Source organism: Myxocyprinus asiaticus, chromosome 8, assembly GCF_019703515.2.
Source record: "Myxocyprinus asiaticus isolate MX2 ecotype Aquarium Trade chromosome 8, UBuf_Myxa_2, whole genome shotgun sequence".
NCBI classification, from domain to species: Eukaryota; Metazoa; Chordata; class Actinopteri; order Cypriniformes; family Catostomidae; genus Myxocyprinus; species Myxocyprinus asiaticus.
This window is the reverse complement of record NC_059351.1, coordinates 43,843,930-43,860,000: the sequence shown is the minus strand read 5'-3', so window position 1 is coordinate 43,860,000 and position 16,071 is coordinate 43,843,930. Positions and strand designations below refer to the sequence as shown.

Below are 16,071 nucleotides of genomic sequence, written 5' to 3'. Positions count from 1 at the left end.
TTGCTAAGCGGAGTTCAATTTTCCAGCTTAATCCAGTGTTGTATACATTACAACACGTTCCTCTCGGATTTAAAAAGCAAAAGCCTAGGATTAAGTCTGGTTGTAAAGATTTTAGCCTGTACTTCAATTGAGAGGAATATTTCAGGTTCAATACAAGTTAAGCTCAATCGACAGCATATGCGGAATAAGGTTGATTACCAAAAAAGAAAAGAAAAAAAGAATTTTTTTTAACTTAAAATGTAAGTTAATGGGTCCATGTTTGGAGGGTTTAATGGCAGAAATGTGAAGCTTATAATTTTATGAATGCACTTACATTAATTCTTCTGTTAAAACTCATGTATTATATGAGCTGTAAAGTTGTATAAATAAATGTTTTTGCGGCAGACTACTAAATTAGCAGAATTACAGGGATATAAAAGTTGGAAAAGCTACATCCAATTGTCTGAAGTTGGAAAGGGTTAAAAGGTGATTTTATCACACTAAATCATGTTAACACATATTGTTTATGTCTTGTGGCTATACTTTTGAAACAGTATTTTAACATTTACAGATTGGCCCCAATCACTTCCATTGTAAGTGCCTCACTGTTATCTCAATTTTTAATGTTTTTTTTTCTTTTTTTTTTTAAGAAAAGGAGGGACAAGTTTGTGATAATCAGCATGGTCACAAATGCTGTCGATTAAGCTTGTAACTTGTATTTAATATGGAATATTCCTTTAAAACATGGAACACATATCTTGGTATAGAAGAGATTTTTTATCCATAAAGGAAGTGTCAAATTCGCACCTAAAATTTTTGTGAACATTATTCTAATGGCACCAGTGTAGATTCACATTTCTATCATTATCAATGGACATTTTAAAAAGGGAGGCAAAGAGCGAGGGAAAGTCTGCCACCAAATATCAATGATGACAACATATAACCACACACCAATGGTTAAAAAAACATTTCAAAACAGGCATTTCTGATTTCCTATTAGCAAATATTCTTTTGAAGTTAAAACTCACACCACAAACCCATTGCATGTGATTTAATCAAGTTTATCACAGTTTCCTTCGACAATTTGAAATCCAACAGTCCCAAACAACGTAGAACAACATTGGTAAACCAACAGCTCGGCATCAGAGACATCAGAGCAGCTATCCCATTGAACTACTGGGGAGTCTAGTTTTGTAATAGTTACTCATTTAACCTCTATCAAGACCCTCAAAAATTGCACTTTTAGGACCATCAAGAAATGATACGCGCAAAGAAACCAACTGCTGCTCTTGTAGTAAATTAAATATTAGGTACATACTTTTACACCATCTGAAAAAAGTTTTGTGAATTTCCTTAAATGTTACAGAGATAACGGGTAACAGGAAGCACATCCTACATCAGTGTAAAGAGCTAGTCGAGCTGACACGATGAGATGTTTTGAACCGTTTGAGCTGCAAAATGAAATTATACAAATTTCTGATAGTTTTCCAACTATTTCAGTTTCCTTTTTTTTTATCTGAGAAAATATGATCAGAATCAGTGAAATGGTTATTACAGGTTTGGTAAAGGGTAAAATATAGCCACTATGTGATCCATTAAACCTTTGATAAATGGTGAGCTTCATTTAACAGAACACCAGAAATGAGCTTCAGTCAGTACAACACTGTAGTAATGGCAACCAGCAACCCCGATTACCTTCAGACTTAACAATCAGAAAAAAGTAGGTATGTCTCACGAACACAAGGCTTTTCATTTAAATTTTAGCACATAGATGTCAAAACTCCAATGTCCTATAATGTTTCATAGTGTCATCGATATGACTGAGAAAAGCTTCTCAAAGGTTCTAGTTAATAACCAGTTAAAGGACCAGACAAATGCCAACGTCTCGTCTGAGTGAAGGGACAGCAATGGTTTGCTCTAAAAAAAAAGTAATGTAAACTTGTAAATGTCAGATACAGAAATTGCAATGATCGCAAAATGAGGCAGTAGTGGGGAAAGGCAATGACACGGATGCATCATGTGTGGTCAGACAAACATGGCATCAAAAACAGTACTGACACAGATGGTAATCTTTGAGGTCACAAAATTGCAGGTAGAAAAATTAAAGTGACCAAATAAAAAAAAAAAAAAAAAGAAATCAAGTATTAAATCCGTATAATAAAGGTCTTTATACAAAATCTCACATTAATTTGTGTATCCACAATAACTATTATTTAGTATTGTTTAGTAGTTACATTTCTTTTGTAAACCTTATGCAGTTCAGTCAAATGCAAATATCAAGCTTTTGCTCTTTAAATGATAAATAATGTCTTTCTTCAATAACATAACCAAGAGCAATAGCCATTACAAATAATAATACAAATCAGGCAGCCAGTTTTTTTTCTTAACAAAGCTTTATGAAGTTCCGCTGTTGGATCAGCTGAAACCCAAAATCTCATGTTCAAAATTAATACTCAATCAACTCAATAAGTTACTTAAAAGGATAGTTCACCCAAAAATGAAAATTCTCTATTTACTTACCCTCATGCCATCCCAGGTGTGTATGACTTTCTTCAGCAGAACACATTTGTAGAAAAACTGAAAAATATCTCAGCTCAGTAGGTCCTTAAAATGCAAGTAGATGATGATCAGACATTTGAAGCTCCAAAAAGCATAGACAGTCAGCATAAATGTCATCCATATGACTTAACTGGTTAAATTAATGTCTTCTTAAGGGAAACGATCGCTTTTGGTGTGAAAAAGATCAATATTTAATTACTACTTAACTATAAATCACTGCCTCCGGTTTTTAAATAAATCAACAGATTTTCTGATTTTAAGGACCTACTGAGTGGAGATATCTTTTTCTATTTTTCTTCAAATGTGTTCTGCTGACGAAAGGAAGTCATACACATCTGGGATGGCATGAGGGTGAGTAAATGATGAGAAAGTTTTCATTTTTGGCATTTAAAGGATAGTTTACCCAAAAATGTACATTCTGTCATAATTTATTCACCATAATATACTCAAGTAAAAAAAAAAAAAAAAAAAGGCATATGGGTATGAAACGACATGAGGATTGGTAAATGATTACATCATTTTCATTTTTGTGTGAAATATCCCTTTAAGATGTTTATATAAACTGAACTGTGCAACGAAAATCAATATTGGACCATTACTGTTTTGATGTAGTGTACTGTAAGAGCCTATGCAACTCCACTGGTAAAGGTCAAGTCAATAATAACTTCTTCACAGTATATTTTGGACATATAGACCTACTTGTTTTAAAAAGTAAAATACTAACTAGATGCGTCATAGCAGCAGTTTTTTTTTTTTTTGTTTTATTACCCTTTTAAAAACTAATCTTTTTTCTGGAGACCTTGTAATTTTCAGCTTAATGCTGTTTCAGGATTGGCACAGAAGAATAAAATAAATGAAATATTTTGTCCTCTGTCTGCATGAAATACATATACATTAACATTTTGTTTCAAAATATAAAAGAAATAAACATATAAATAATAATAATAATAATAATAATAAACTTTTGGCAATATTCACATATAATAGCTTTCTTCTGCAATGGATTTTTTGCCATTCAAAATTTTTATCACCTTTCTTCGTTTTGTATAAACCACACAAATACAAGGATGAACTACTGTAATATTCATCTATGTAACTATTAACATCCCTATTACATTATATTATAAGAGTTTGTTCTTATCGTTCTGTCATTCTGATATTCTCTCTCTCCCTCTCTCAGCCTTTACCTCTCATTAAAGTGATTGTAGTGTCTGTTGCATTTCAGAAATAAACAAAAAAGGTGCATGTATCTTCTCCAGAGGAACCAAACAGAAAGACAAAAAACGTCCAGGCTGAGAGAGGCACCACATCTGTTGTTAGCTTCTGAAGACACAGTAGACAAAGAGAGAAATTGCCACAATGTTATACTATCCCATGATTTCCAGAGCCAAAGATTGGTAATTCGATAGGATGTTGCAAATCCAAACTTGGGGTACCAGAAACTGTGCATCCTGCTTTCTCTCTCTCCTGTGCCACCTCTTTTCTAGCCATTTGGCCATTTTATTGGTAAAGTTATTTGGCGCACAGGGACTGAGTGAGTGCCTGGTGAAATCGGAGGTAGTTTCAAGGCCACACTGTTTTCAAATCTTTTCTTGAAAAGAGAAAACAGAAAAAAATGACCAAACTTTCTGGCACTCTGATGAGGACAGTTTGACCTTGGTGTGTATGCATGTACATGAGTGTGTGTATTTTTATGTTACATAGAACCCCATTCAACCTGGGACGGGATTAAATCCTGGCACAATATTTGAAGAAACAGATGGAGTGAAACAGACACTGAAAAAAGGTCGTAACAGTACAGAGGAAGAAAAACAGAAAGTGTGAGAGCAAAAGCAACAGAATGAGGGCAAAGTTTACTGTAAGAGAGTGGCGCTATGCATCAGTTTCCTGCGCTACCTCTGTCAGCTCTTGGGTGAATGTATGTAATCTCTCTCCTCACACTATACAGTATGTGTGCATATTCTGTGCAGTCTATTCTGCGTCCATCTTTCACAGCCTCTCAATTCTCCAGTCCTTCAGCACACAGCATGCCAGGGTAAAGCTGCTGCTGGCTAGGCAGAGGGTCTTGGCAGGGCTCCTGGTGGTGATTCCTCTCCTCTCCATCGCTGTCCGTGCTGCCTTGGCTGTCCAGGCAAGGTGACGAGTGGTGTGGATATAGGCCGGTCACGGGCAGGTGGCTCTGAAGAGGGTCCTCGTCTGAACTGAGGTAATCACCTTCAGCAGATGTTGGGCTAGCCAAACACAGGTCCTGATAAACCCCTCCACCAGTGTTCTGGAACTTGGAGGGCTGTCCACGCAGGTGCCTGATCTAAAATGACCAAGAGAAGGAGGTTATCACTAAGCATTCTTGCTAGCGATGCACTGATATATTGAGCAATTATTGCTTTCAGCCGATAAAACTAATTATCTGCGCTACTGGACATCGGCAGATTGTTTAAAAACAGCTGATGATCAGGGCTGGGCTGGGTTTCCCAAAAGTATTGCAAGCTTAAGGTGACTGTAGAGACCATTGGCACACCAATGGTTTCTAGGATCTACTTAGGCAACGATGCTTTTAGGAAACGCAGCCCTGATTTTTATCTTTCAATCAAAATGGGACCGAAAAACATATCGGACAATTAGCCTACAACTTGTGCTGTGTGTGAAAGAAAATGTCTCTTGTGTGGAATTACTTTGAATTGGGTGACAATCAGTGTTGGGAAAGTTACTCAAATAAGCAATCCACAGCAAATCTCTAAAATTGTAATCCGATTATTACACTACTTAAAAGTAATCACATGACAAATTATTTTACTTTTAAGTTGGTTTCTAAAACACTTTTCACAAAGAATTTGAAATAGTGCCTATATTTCCTTGTTCATTGTTGCAGTAAAGTTATACATTCAGCCCCTAATATTTCTCTCTTACAATTACTCGTCAGTGGCTCTTTAGCGGTCACAGAAACACAAACAGACATACATATGAACATAATTCATTTGAAATATTTCTTAAATATTATTTCTGTACAATACAAGTATAACCCAATGTACTTAATGTATAATCTTAATTGAACGTCTGTAACTGTAATCTGATTTTTACAAATTTAAAATGTGATGCGTTACACTAGTTTTGACTTAAAATTAAAGTAATTACTTTCAACTAATTACTAATTACATTCACCCAAAAATAAAAATTCTCCCATGATTTACTCACCCTCCTGGCATCCCAGATGTGTATGACTTTCTTCTGCAGAACACAAATGAAGATTTTTAGAAGAATATCTCAGCTCTGTAGGTCCTCACGATGCAAGTGAATGGGGGCTAAAATCCAGTGGTTAAATCCATTTGTTCAGATACAATATGATAGGTGTGGGTGAGAAAAAGATCAATATTTAAATAATTTTTTGTCATAAATTCTCCTCCCTGCCCAGTATGGGGCGATAAGCATGAAGAATATGAATTGCCAAAAACAGATTTATCGGTCGTCCAATATTATCAGCCGATATTAGCCTGTGTCTTCACGGTAAGTTGCTAACTAGTTTGTGAAATACATACTGGAAAATGAATAAACAATGACCCCATCATTTTCCCTTTTCAATATAACTAATATAACAATAACCCTGTCCCTGACAACCATGTCACTAATGTTTATCACATCTGTTTGTTGTCAGCCAGCTATAGTTTGTCAGAGCACCTTTTTGCAGCTCAGCAGACAATGTTGCGGTGGTGGATTGTGTCTGTTAAGTGTTGCTTTCATGTTACGTTGTTATGTAGTTGTGAGACGCAATGCTGGAAAGTAAAATATAGTCCATCTTTTGCTCTCTGTGACACTGAGCTTTTAGCTAACTAGCTAACCACGTAGCTACTTTCATTGCTTGTCAGCTGAGTGGAAGCTAATATGTAAACATGTATTCACCAAACTGTTTTGTTCAGGATTCGCAGTTTGGTACCCCCTTCAACCGAACAATTCCAGTCGTTGCATTTACAAAATGTAATATTTAAAAGTCTGGTTTTCCATCGTTGAAAGTTTCCCCTGAACTTGTATAGCAGAATACGGTGTAACACGGCTGCCGCTGTATATCTTTGTTCCTTGTTTTACAACCTGCCCCTAATTGACTGGAAGTATTAAAATAGTCAGCATTTGACTGATACTAAACAGTACTACTGATGTTTATTTAGCTATTTATTTTATTTTTATTTATTCTTATATATAAACATACAGTACTAATTTTTATTTAGCTATAATTTTAATGTATTCTTTATTTAAACTGTCAGCAACTGACTGATACTAAACATACAGTACTGATGTTTATTTAGTTATTTATTGTATTTTTATTTATTCTTTATATTCTCAGTGTTCATTTCTAGAATTTGTTGACAATGTATAATAATAATGTCAAATATTCTTTGATAAAAATATTTAAGAAAGCAGCCTTCTAAGTACCTTTGCATAGTCATAACGGTGCAAAATCAGTGCACAATCCACAAAGAAAAGGTCTGTTTTCATTCCAACTCAGAAATTAGCTATATCGGCAACCATATCAGTAATCTGTGAATTTTCCCTCTCTAAAATCAGTATCAGTCTCAAAAATCCCATATCAGTCGGGCTCTAATCTGTATCTCACCCACACCTATCGTATTGCTTCAGAAGATATGGAATTAACCACCAGAGTCACCTGGAGTACTTTTATGTTGCCCTTATGAGGATTTTTGGTGCTTAAACATTTTGGCACCCATTCACTTGCATTGTAAGGACCTACAGAGCTGAGATATTCATCTAAAAATCTTCATTTGTGTTCAGCAAATGAAAGAAAATCATACACATCTGGGATATAATGAGGGTGAGTAAATGATAAGATAATTTTAATTTTTGGGTCAACTAACACTTTAACTTTTCAGAATTCAGTTAATGTGAGTTAATAATGTGCTTTTTGCTTAAGTGTTTGTTTATAACTGAGACCAGTTACTTGGAAACTTGGAAAACATGCAGAGACATAGAGAATTAAATTATTATTCAAATTTCTTTCAAAGTTGTGTGATTAATTATCAGTGATTTGACAAGGTGCTAAAAAACAGAACCACCAAACTATCGGTATCAGCAGATGTTGTTCTATATAATTGGATATTGAATTTTGTATTGGTGCATTTCTAATTCTTACATATACATAAAGTATGTATCTAAATTATGGATATGTTTATGCAAGATATCTATATTAGCTAAAGCAGGCCATACAACTCTGACCCACTTTTAAAAAAAAGTAAATAAATAAATAAAACCAAACAAACAAACTGATAAATTAATTCGGCCAGGACAGTTTATCTTACAGACTTCATTCTATATAGAATATAGACTATAACGATAAAGTTCAATTTAAGTTTGACGTTCACTTACCTACTGTAGAACCAAAGCCTTAAAGCTTAGCTTTCCTAAAACTTTTACACTACTCTTTTGTTACCTTGCATGCACTGTATTCTTTCTGGAAATGCAAATCAAGCTTAGTTTGTACTGTAGTTTAGTTTCTGAGCATAACATTTGATTTTCTTATCTTTTCATTATAATTAAATGTTTGGAACATACTGTATTTTAGCCCATTTTACCAGACTCTTTTTTCTTGAATAGATTGTTCCAGTAATAACACTGAACTGCCTCACATTGGTCTGTCTCCTTAGCAATGTCTAGCGGCAGTCTTCAATGTGTGTAACAATGTAGAATTTAAGCAAAGACAGTGGTTAGAGCAAAGTATACACATGCAAGCATGAACACACTGATGCACATATACAGACCCATGCACTGCGGTTGAGATCACATTGCCACAGTAAATTCTGAGTTAAAAATGCTGTGGTTGATTACGTTGATTAAGAGTACAAAAAAGAATTGTTCTTTAAAGAAAAAGCACATAGTACTTAATTAAATGGTTGATTTAAAAATATATATATATATTTGACATTATTAAATCTTTACTGAGACTTAGATGTTAAACAGTTGATTACATGCATTTATTGGCCACAAACACTTTTAAAATGAGTGGAAATAATGCAGTTAAAAATCACTTTAATTAAACTATCAGACAATTGTTATTTTTGCATGTGAATAAGGATAAGAATATCACAAGATTTCATGTCAAATATGTTAACATTGCATGCTTACTGTACATCAACAGGATTGATTATAAGGTAACTTAGTGGATGAATTAATGTTATTAATCTCAGTCGTTAATTTGGCTCTGTATTCATCACCAACACTTTTTTGTGGGATTTTTTAGCATTTGTAGCTACTTTTTTGGTACTATTTGTGTGTTTACTGTATGTCTACATGTGTGTGCGCGTGTATGGGTGTATTGGCAAATGTTTTAGCAAGCAATGGTGGTGTGAATCGCGTAGACAGTGGATTTTCTTGCGTGACAGAAATTGGACCACAATTTTTTGCTCTCATTTCAGATCTTCCCTTCTGAGTCAGTGATCATGAGCGAGTGTGTTTGTGCGTGTGTGTGTGTCCCAACATTCGTGAGAGCCTAAAACAGGTATTATGCTAAAATCTCAGATCTGAAACGTCATGGGTAATAATTGCTTTAGCAATTTGTAAGTTTGGGAGTGGGAGGGGCTGTGGTTAACCAATGGAAAAGCTTCCAGAGACAATGATCTACACAAGCCCCACCTCTCACTTCCTCTGTCTGGTTGATCTCGTTTCAGCCAAAACCACAGAGCAAAAGTCAGTGCACAGCACTTCCGAATTAGGACATCACCGAGATTTTTAAAAGTACTTGTTATTGAAAAGCACATAAAAAACCCCCACCTCATTTAAATAAATGGAATCAACAAAAACTTAATTTCAACAATGAATGTTCTTCAATACAAGTTTAAGAATCTGAATCTGAAATCATATTAAATCAAAATCTGTAAAAAGCTGTAAATGCGAGCAGGCAGTTCCTCTGTCCTTAAATAAAATGCTTTAGTGTTCTCTTCTGCAACACCTATACACAAGTGAATGCTTTCTCATTATTGCCTCTGGTGGAAAACTGATGTCCCAGTTGTGTATAAAAAACACAATATATCGAACAGTAATCTGTTGATATATGAATGTCAACATATGATATACCACTGCCTCAATGTATAAACAGTATAAAACCTCACGGTTTTCTAGGGTTACTGATAGATTAGCTAGTCACTTCAGATAAATCTGACAACATTATTATTTTTTTCCTGAAGTGTGTGTGTGTGTGTGTGTGTGTGTGTATATATATGTATATATGTATGTGTGTGTGTGTGTATATATATATATATATATATATATATATATATATATATATATATATATATATATATATATATATATATATATATACACACACACACACACACACACATACACATACATACATACACACACACACAGTGGTGTAGTAGTGTCTGAAGAGGTGGGCATACTGTGAATTTATGAATAGTCCCATATGAACTTACAAAATGAATATAAAGGGAAAGTTTCTTGCTGGCATGGTGTACAGTGGTATGGTAACCATGGTAACTTGATGTTAAATATATACTTAAATTAATAGGTGTCATTAATGTTCCTTTCATTAGGTTACTAAGAAAATTATAATCTCTAATTAATAAGCTTATATATACATATTATGCAATAAACTGTTAAGCATTGTATAGCTAATATGAGTGTAGTAATGTTCACGTTTACACATTATCTTGTATTACCATATATAGCCTACATAAGAATGAATTGTTATTTGTTTTATTTGTGTACAATAATATGTTTTTCTGTGTATAGGGAAATTGTTTTTTGAAATCACGAGAAAAAGGCACCACTGACAGCACAGGCAAAAAAAAACAAAAAAAACTATAATTTATGATATAATTACGGGACATAAGAGCATCAAAAACTAGCATGGGTGCAATAACATGCAGTATTTTCATAAATTTAAATTGCATAAGTTACATTTAAATGTATTTTATATATATTTATGTTTAGCAGGGAAATAAATTTAAAGTGTAAATTATGTTTACTCCAGGCATGCTTGTGCATTAGACGCTGGAAATGTCCCGCCCCTTAATTAAATGGAAAATATGATTGTTTAACAAATATCCAATCATGTCTGAAATGAACATTCTGATTGGTGGATTAGCTTAGACGGACTGTCTGTCTTGCCCGTGCCATCAGTTGCGCTCCCGCCTCCCGCAGCTCCGTGCGCGTTTAGAGAGAATCTCTGTACACTTTAAAAAACTAATATATATATATATATATATATATATATATATATATATATACACACACACACACACACACACACACACACACACACACACACACACACACACACACACACACACACACACACACACACACACAAAATTCACTCAGTGGTGCTACGTCATCGCGTTAGCAGAATGACAAAGTTCTGGGTCAAAAGCCTACTCGTTGTTCTGGCAGCCATACGCATCATCACTTATTTTAGGTTGGCATACGTAAAACCCTAAGAAAGATAGCGTATGCCTGCGTATGCCCTAGACTAATATATATATTTATATATATATATATATATTAACTGTGATTTTGTAATGATAAAAATTCACCATAGCGTGTGTTACAGCAATTGGCTTGACAATAATTGAATACAGATTACATCAAGTCATGCTTATTGTGCCAGTTACATTAAATTGATGGGTTTTTAAAAGTTTACATAGGGATAGTTCATCCAAAAATGAAAATTCTGTCTTCATTTACTTTCCCTCATGTTGTTCTAAATCCAGACTTTCTTTCTTCTGAGAAACACAAAATGAGATTATGGGCAGAATGTCACCATTCACTTTCACTGCATCTTTATTCCATACAATGAAAGTGAATGGTGAGGTAGCATTTTGCTTAATATTTCCTTTTTTTTTCCTTAAAAGAAAGTCATATATTTTGGAACATCAAAAGGGTGAGTAATAGTTCACCCCAAAATAAAGAATTCTCTCATCATTTACTCACCCTCATGACATCCCAGATGTGTATGACTTACTTTCTTCTGCAGAACACAAATTATGATTTTTAGAAGAATATTTCACCTCTGTTGGCCCATACAAGTGAATGGGTGCCAAAATTTTGAAGCTCCAAAAATCACATAAACCAGCATAAAAGTAATCCATATGACTCCAGTGTTTTAATCCATATTTTCTGAAGCGTTACGATAGGTGTGGGTGAGAAACAGATCAATATTTAAGTGCTTATTTGCTAGAAATTGTTCTCTCTGCCCAGTAGGGGGCGATATGCATGAAGATTGTAAATCACACACACACAAAATTCAAAATTTTGAGCTTCAAAATTTTGGCACCCATTCACTTGCATTGTATGGACCTACAGAGCAAAAATTCAGAAATTCATCTAAAAATCTTTATTTGAGTTTAGCAGATGAAAAAGTCATACACATTTGGGATGGTAATCGGGAGAGTAAATGATGAGAGAATTTTCATTTTTGGGTCAACTATTCCATTAAAGCTGACGTTTGTAACTTGCAATAAAATAGTGATTGCTTTTAAAGACTTCCTGAACACTCCCCCACCTGCCACTGATTAGAAAAACAGAATGTTAGCATCAGTCACCATTCACTTTCATTGCATCCTTTTCCTAACAATGACAGCATTCACTTTCCCTCCCTAACATTCTGCTCTCCTAACATTAACATTCTCCTTTTGTGCTTCACACAAGAAAGATTGTCAAACAGGTTTGGAATGACAAGAGGTTGAGTAAAAGATGACATAATTTTCATCTTTTGATGTAACAAAATTTTTTGATTCGTTTTGCTGCCTAAAATAACATATTTACGGACTCTGAGATAGCGCTACTGAACATGACCTGATTTTGACCTGTCCTTTGAAAGTGCCCACAGTGTATCTTGACTCAGTGATTATAGTAACCATGAAACTGGAGCAAATACACTTCACATTTGTATGTAAACACTGACACAAGCAAAGAAATCGAGCAAGAGAAAACATGAATGATGATGACAAAATCAAAAATGGAATGAGGGATGAAAACGATGAGATGAGAGATTCAGGACAGAGTGATATGCAAACAGAGAGGTGAAAGGGAGAGAAATAAATACGAGAGAAAGAGAATGTCAACACACTCTCACACCCCCGTCACGAAAGGTTTCTCTACGAATGAGCAAGATCATCGGAAGAGATGCATGAGACTGAGCTGTGACTGTGTTCATGGGTAAGCACCACATCATCAAACCATCAAAGCCATCTGTGTGTATAAGTGCATATGAGGTGGAATGGGGAAAAAGATTTTCATGTGGCTTTTATTGTGGTAAGGGAGGGTCCCAAATGCCAAGAAAGAAACTGCTATACCACTTTAAAACCTAGTAGCCAGGCAACCGCTGTGTGTAGTATAAACATGGTGGCAAAGTGCAGACAGGCGGACTGTCAAATCTGTTTATGTTAAGTTAAAAATGCTCTTAAACTGAAGTGTGTAACACTTTCTATGAAGCCCATACTTAAACACAATTACAATTATAACCACAATTATAATACATTATACTACTTACATATTCATAGTTATACCTTAGAGTGTAATGTATTATAACACCAGCAACATTCAATTTTATCTGCAGAAGTTCTAATGTATTATATACAGTATATTTGTAATATGTATAATAGGTATGCTGTAAGTACAGTGACAAAAGCAGTGTCTTCTTATAAACATCCATCAAATATTTTTAAGTGGTTATAAGACATTACAACTCATGCAACTGATTCTATACTGGACTATATTCAATAAACTTTAATGTTTGTGAATCTTATTTGGAGACTCATTTGATAAATAACATCCATTGTATAATTTTGACTTTTTAATGTATTGTATGTTAAGTTTATGTTATGGCTGTTTATAAGAAGATATTGCTTTTTTAACTTTACTGAAAGCAGGCAAAGATTACTTATAATATGATCATGTCATAAAGCCTTTTGACTGTTTACACTATGCTGCTTTTGCATGCCAGCACTTATACGGTTAACTTCATTAGCTTCTGCTGTGTTAAAACTGGATGTTGCTTGTGTCAGAGGTGTAGTCAAGATCAGACCATCCAAGACCCAGACCATTACCAGACCCCCTAAGACCCAGACCCAGACCTGACCCCTCAAGACCCAGACCCAGACCCAAACCTGACCCCTCAAGACCCAGATCCAGACCAAGACCAACTGTATCCCCAAGACCCAGACCTGTCGGTCTAAGAACCAGGCCGTAAATTGTAATGATCCAAGATGCTAAATTTATATTTAAAAATCTTCTTCAGTGTTTCAAAATGCAAATTTGAAATAAATAAACTCTCAAAACACAGATGGCTGCTTCACATATTAACATTAAATAAATCAAATTCTTCTTTGATAATCAAAGATAAACAGAGAGATGGAAACTTCATTGAAAAATGTTTGGAAAATGAAACAATTAAAACAACTATGCATAAACAGATTGTTTTTTGCTGCCAATAACTCTGACCATCTCTGATAGAAATAAAGAAAGACAAATGCTGATGTAAAATGCTACATTTGAAAAGAACAGTTTGAAAGAATGGTTTCACGAAAATGAGTTTGACTTCCCAAAACCAAGGGTAACAAGAATTGTGTTTCATATGCATCATTAATATAACAAAATAACAATGGTTATTTTTCAAAATCACAGACATGTTTGTTGAGCGCATGAATGCAACGGCCAATCAGAGGCGTTTAAGTTTAAGCCACTGTTGCAAAGAAATCCGCTAAGCAATGAACTAATTCAGGAACACAGTTCTCAGCTTGTATGGGATGTGTAGCTACATAAATAATACAGCATGCAATAAATGTATATTAATCAATATTATTAATAGTGATTACAATATCAAGTGAAATAATCTTACATTTGATTTAAGTCATAATCGTGCAGCCCTACTCCCTCCAAACAACTCATAAGAATACCAGCCACTCCTGCTTACAACTCCCGCAACGTAACAAGTGAGTAAAGTCATGGCCTCTACATGGCAGTTATAACCATAAATCACTAATGATTGCTTTGTGTTTTTAAACCATAGTTCTTGCACTTATATTCATGTGATGAGCGAGATAATGCTTGACAAATCATGCATGATGAAACAGAGACAGATGTACATGCAAATTTTCAGTAATGGTGAAGATGCCACACCAACAAGTGGTTGGAATAATGATCGCATTTAGTGCACTGTTGATACACTGTGGTCTTGACGAAGACCATAAGGTGAGACCCAAATCTAGACCAAGACTTTAAGTGTTGAGACCATGGGCTGGTTGCATGAAACTGTTTTAGACAGTGGGGGCTTCAGTTGAGGGCTAAAAGGGGCTTCAGAAGAGACTTGACTTCTACAATGGTAACACAATTCCTTAAGTTTTTTATTATTATCTGGGTTAAAATCACTAAATTTGTTCATTACAATTGATTTCGAAGCATTGTATTCCTCTAATAAGCAAATATTTTCAGAGATTGAAAACTGTGTTGAGCGCCGACTGTCGGCCATTTTTTTTTAAGCTGTTCAGCGTCTTACTTTTCCCAAAATGCAATGTGAATTAATTACTAAAGTTAACTGTGAGCTTGTTTCATGCAACAGGCTTTCTATGGTGTCTTCAGCTAGTCAGACTAATTGTTAGACAAAGTCTTAAGTTAATGGCTATGATTATGCAACTGGCCCCAGGGGCGGACTGGGACTAAAAAGTGGCCCTGGACTTTCTGGCCCAGAGCGGCCCACCAAACCGGGCCCGCAACACACCACACCATAACGCACCGGCTAATTGATTAGATTTTCTGGCTCAATTTCAAATTTTTGTGTTGAAAGAAAAAAAGAAAGAAGACATTTCTAATGACTGCTAGTCACAACAACGAGCCCCACTGTGCAAAATTTGTCATAATTGTCATAACTTTAAAACATATAAAACCCACTGTACATGAAATGAGTGGCTTTTTTAGAGAAAGCACTAAAATAAGCACTTTATAGATCAGACAAATTACATGTCCAAAAACTTTTTTCACAACATACAGATGTTAAGTTAAAATGTACATGAAAATACAAGGGAAAGTGTGTATGTTTAAGTGCTGTGATAAGTCAGCATTTCTTCAAAGATCTTAATCACCTTTCAACTTTTTTCCAGAAGTGCAAATAAACTATTGTCTTTGTGAGGTTGTGGAAACAACAAGTATAATAATAATATATTATAGCTATACAAGATCATAAAATTATGTATAAAATAGTTAGATGAAGAAAGTGTCACACAGCAGGACACTGATGATAATGCTTACAATTTCATGTCACTCACATAACTATGTGTAAATGTTTATTTAAAAAAAAAAAAAAAAAGAAAGAAAACAAAAGTTGTCCAGAATATGTACATATATAATATAAAGAAATATAAATATATGTAAAAGTAATAATAAACATGCCTGGAAAAAGCCCGGTGCTCCCAACTGCCAGTCCGTCCATGGTTGAGACCCAGACCAAGACACTGAGTAACAAGACCCAAGCCCAGACCACGTTTATATGAAGAGGCGTATATTTTGTTGGGA

At 34.7% G+C, this 16,071-nt stretch overlaps 1 protein-coding gene across 1 annotated transcript in view; it reads right to left on the bottom strand.

Moving 5' to 3' along the window:
- Positions 1–16,071, bottom strand: part of evi5l (ecotropic viral integration site 5 like) — a 75,383-nt gene that overhangs the window by 8,622 nt on the left and 50,690 nt on the right. Inside the window, exon 20 of the mRNA XM_051704531.1 lies at positions 4,640–4,846. Coding sequence (XP_051560491.1) covers positions 4,640–4,846 — 207 coding nt within the window. The remainder of the gene's footprint in view (positions 1–4,639; positions 4,847–16,071) is intronic.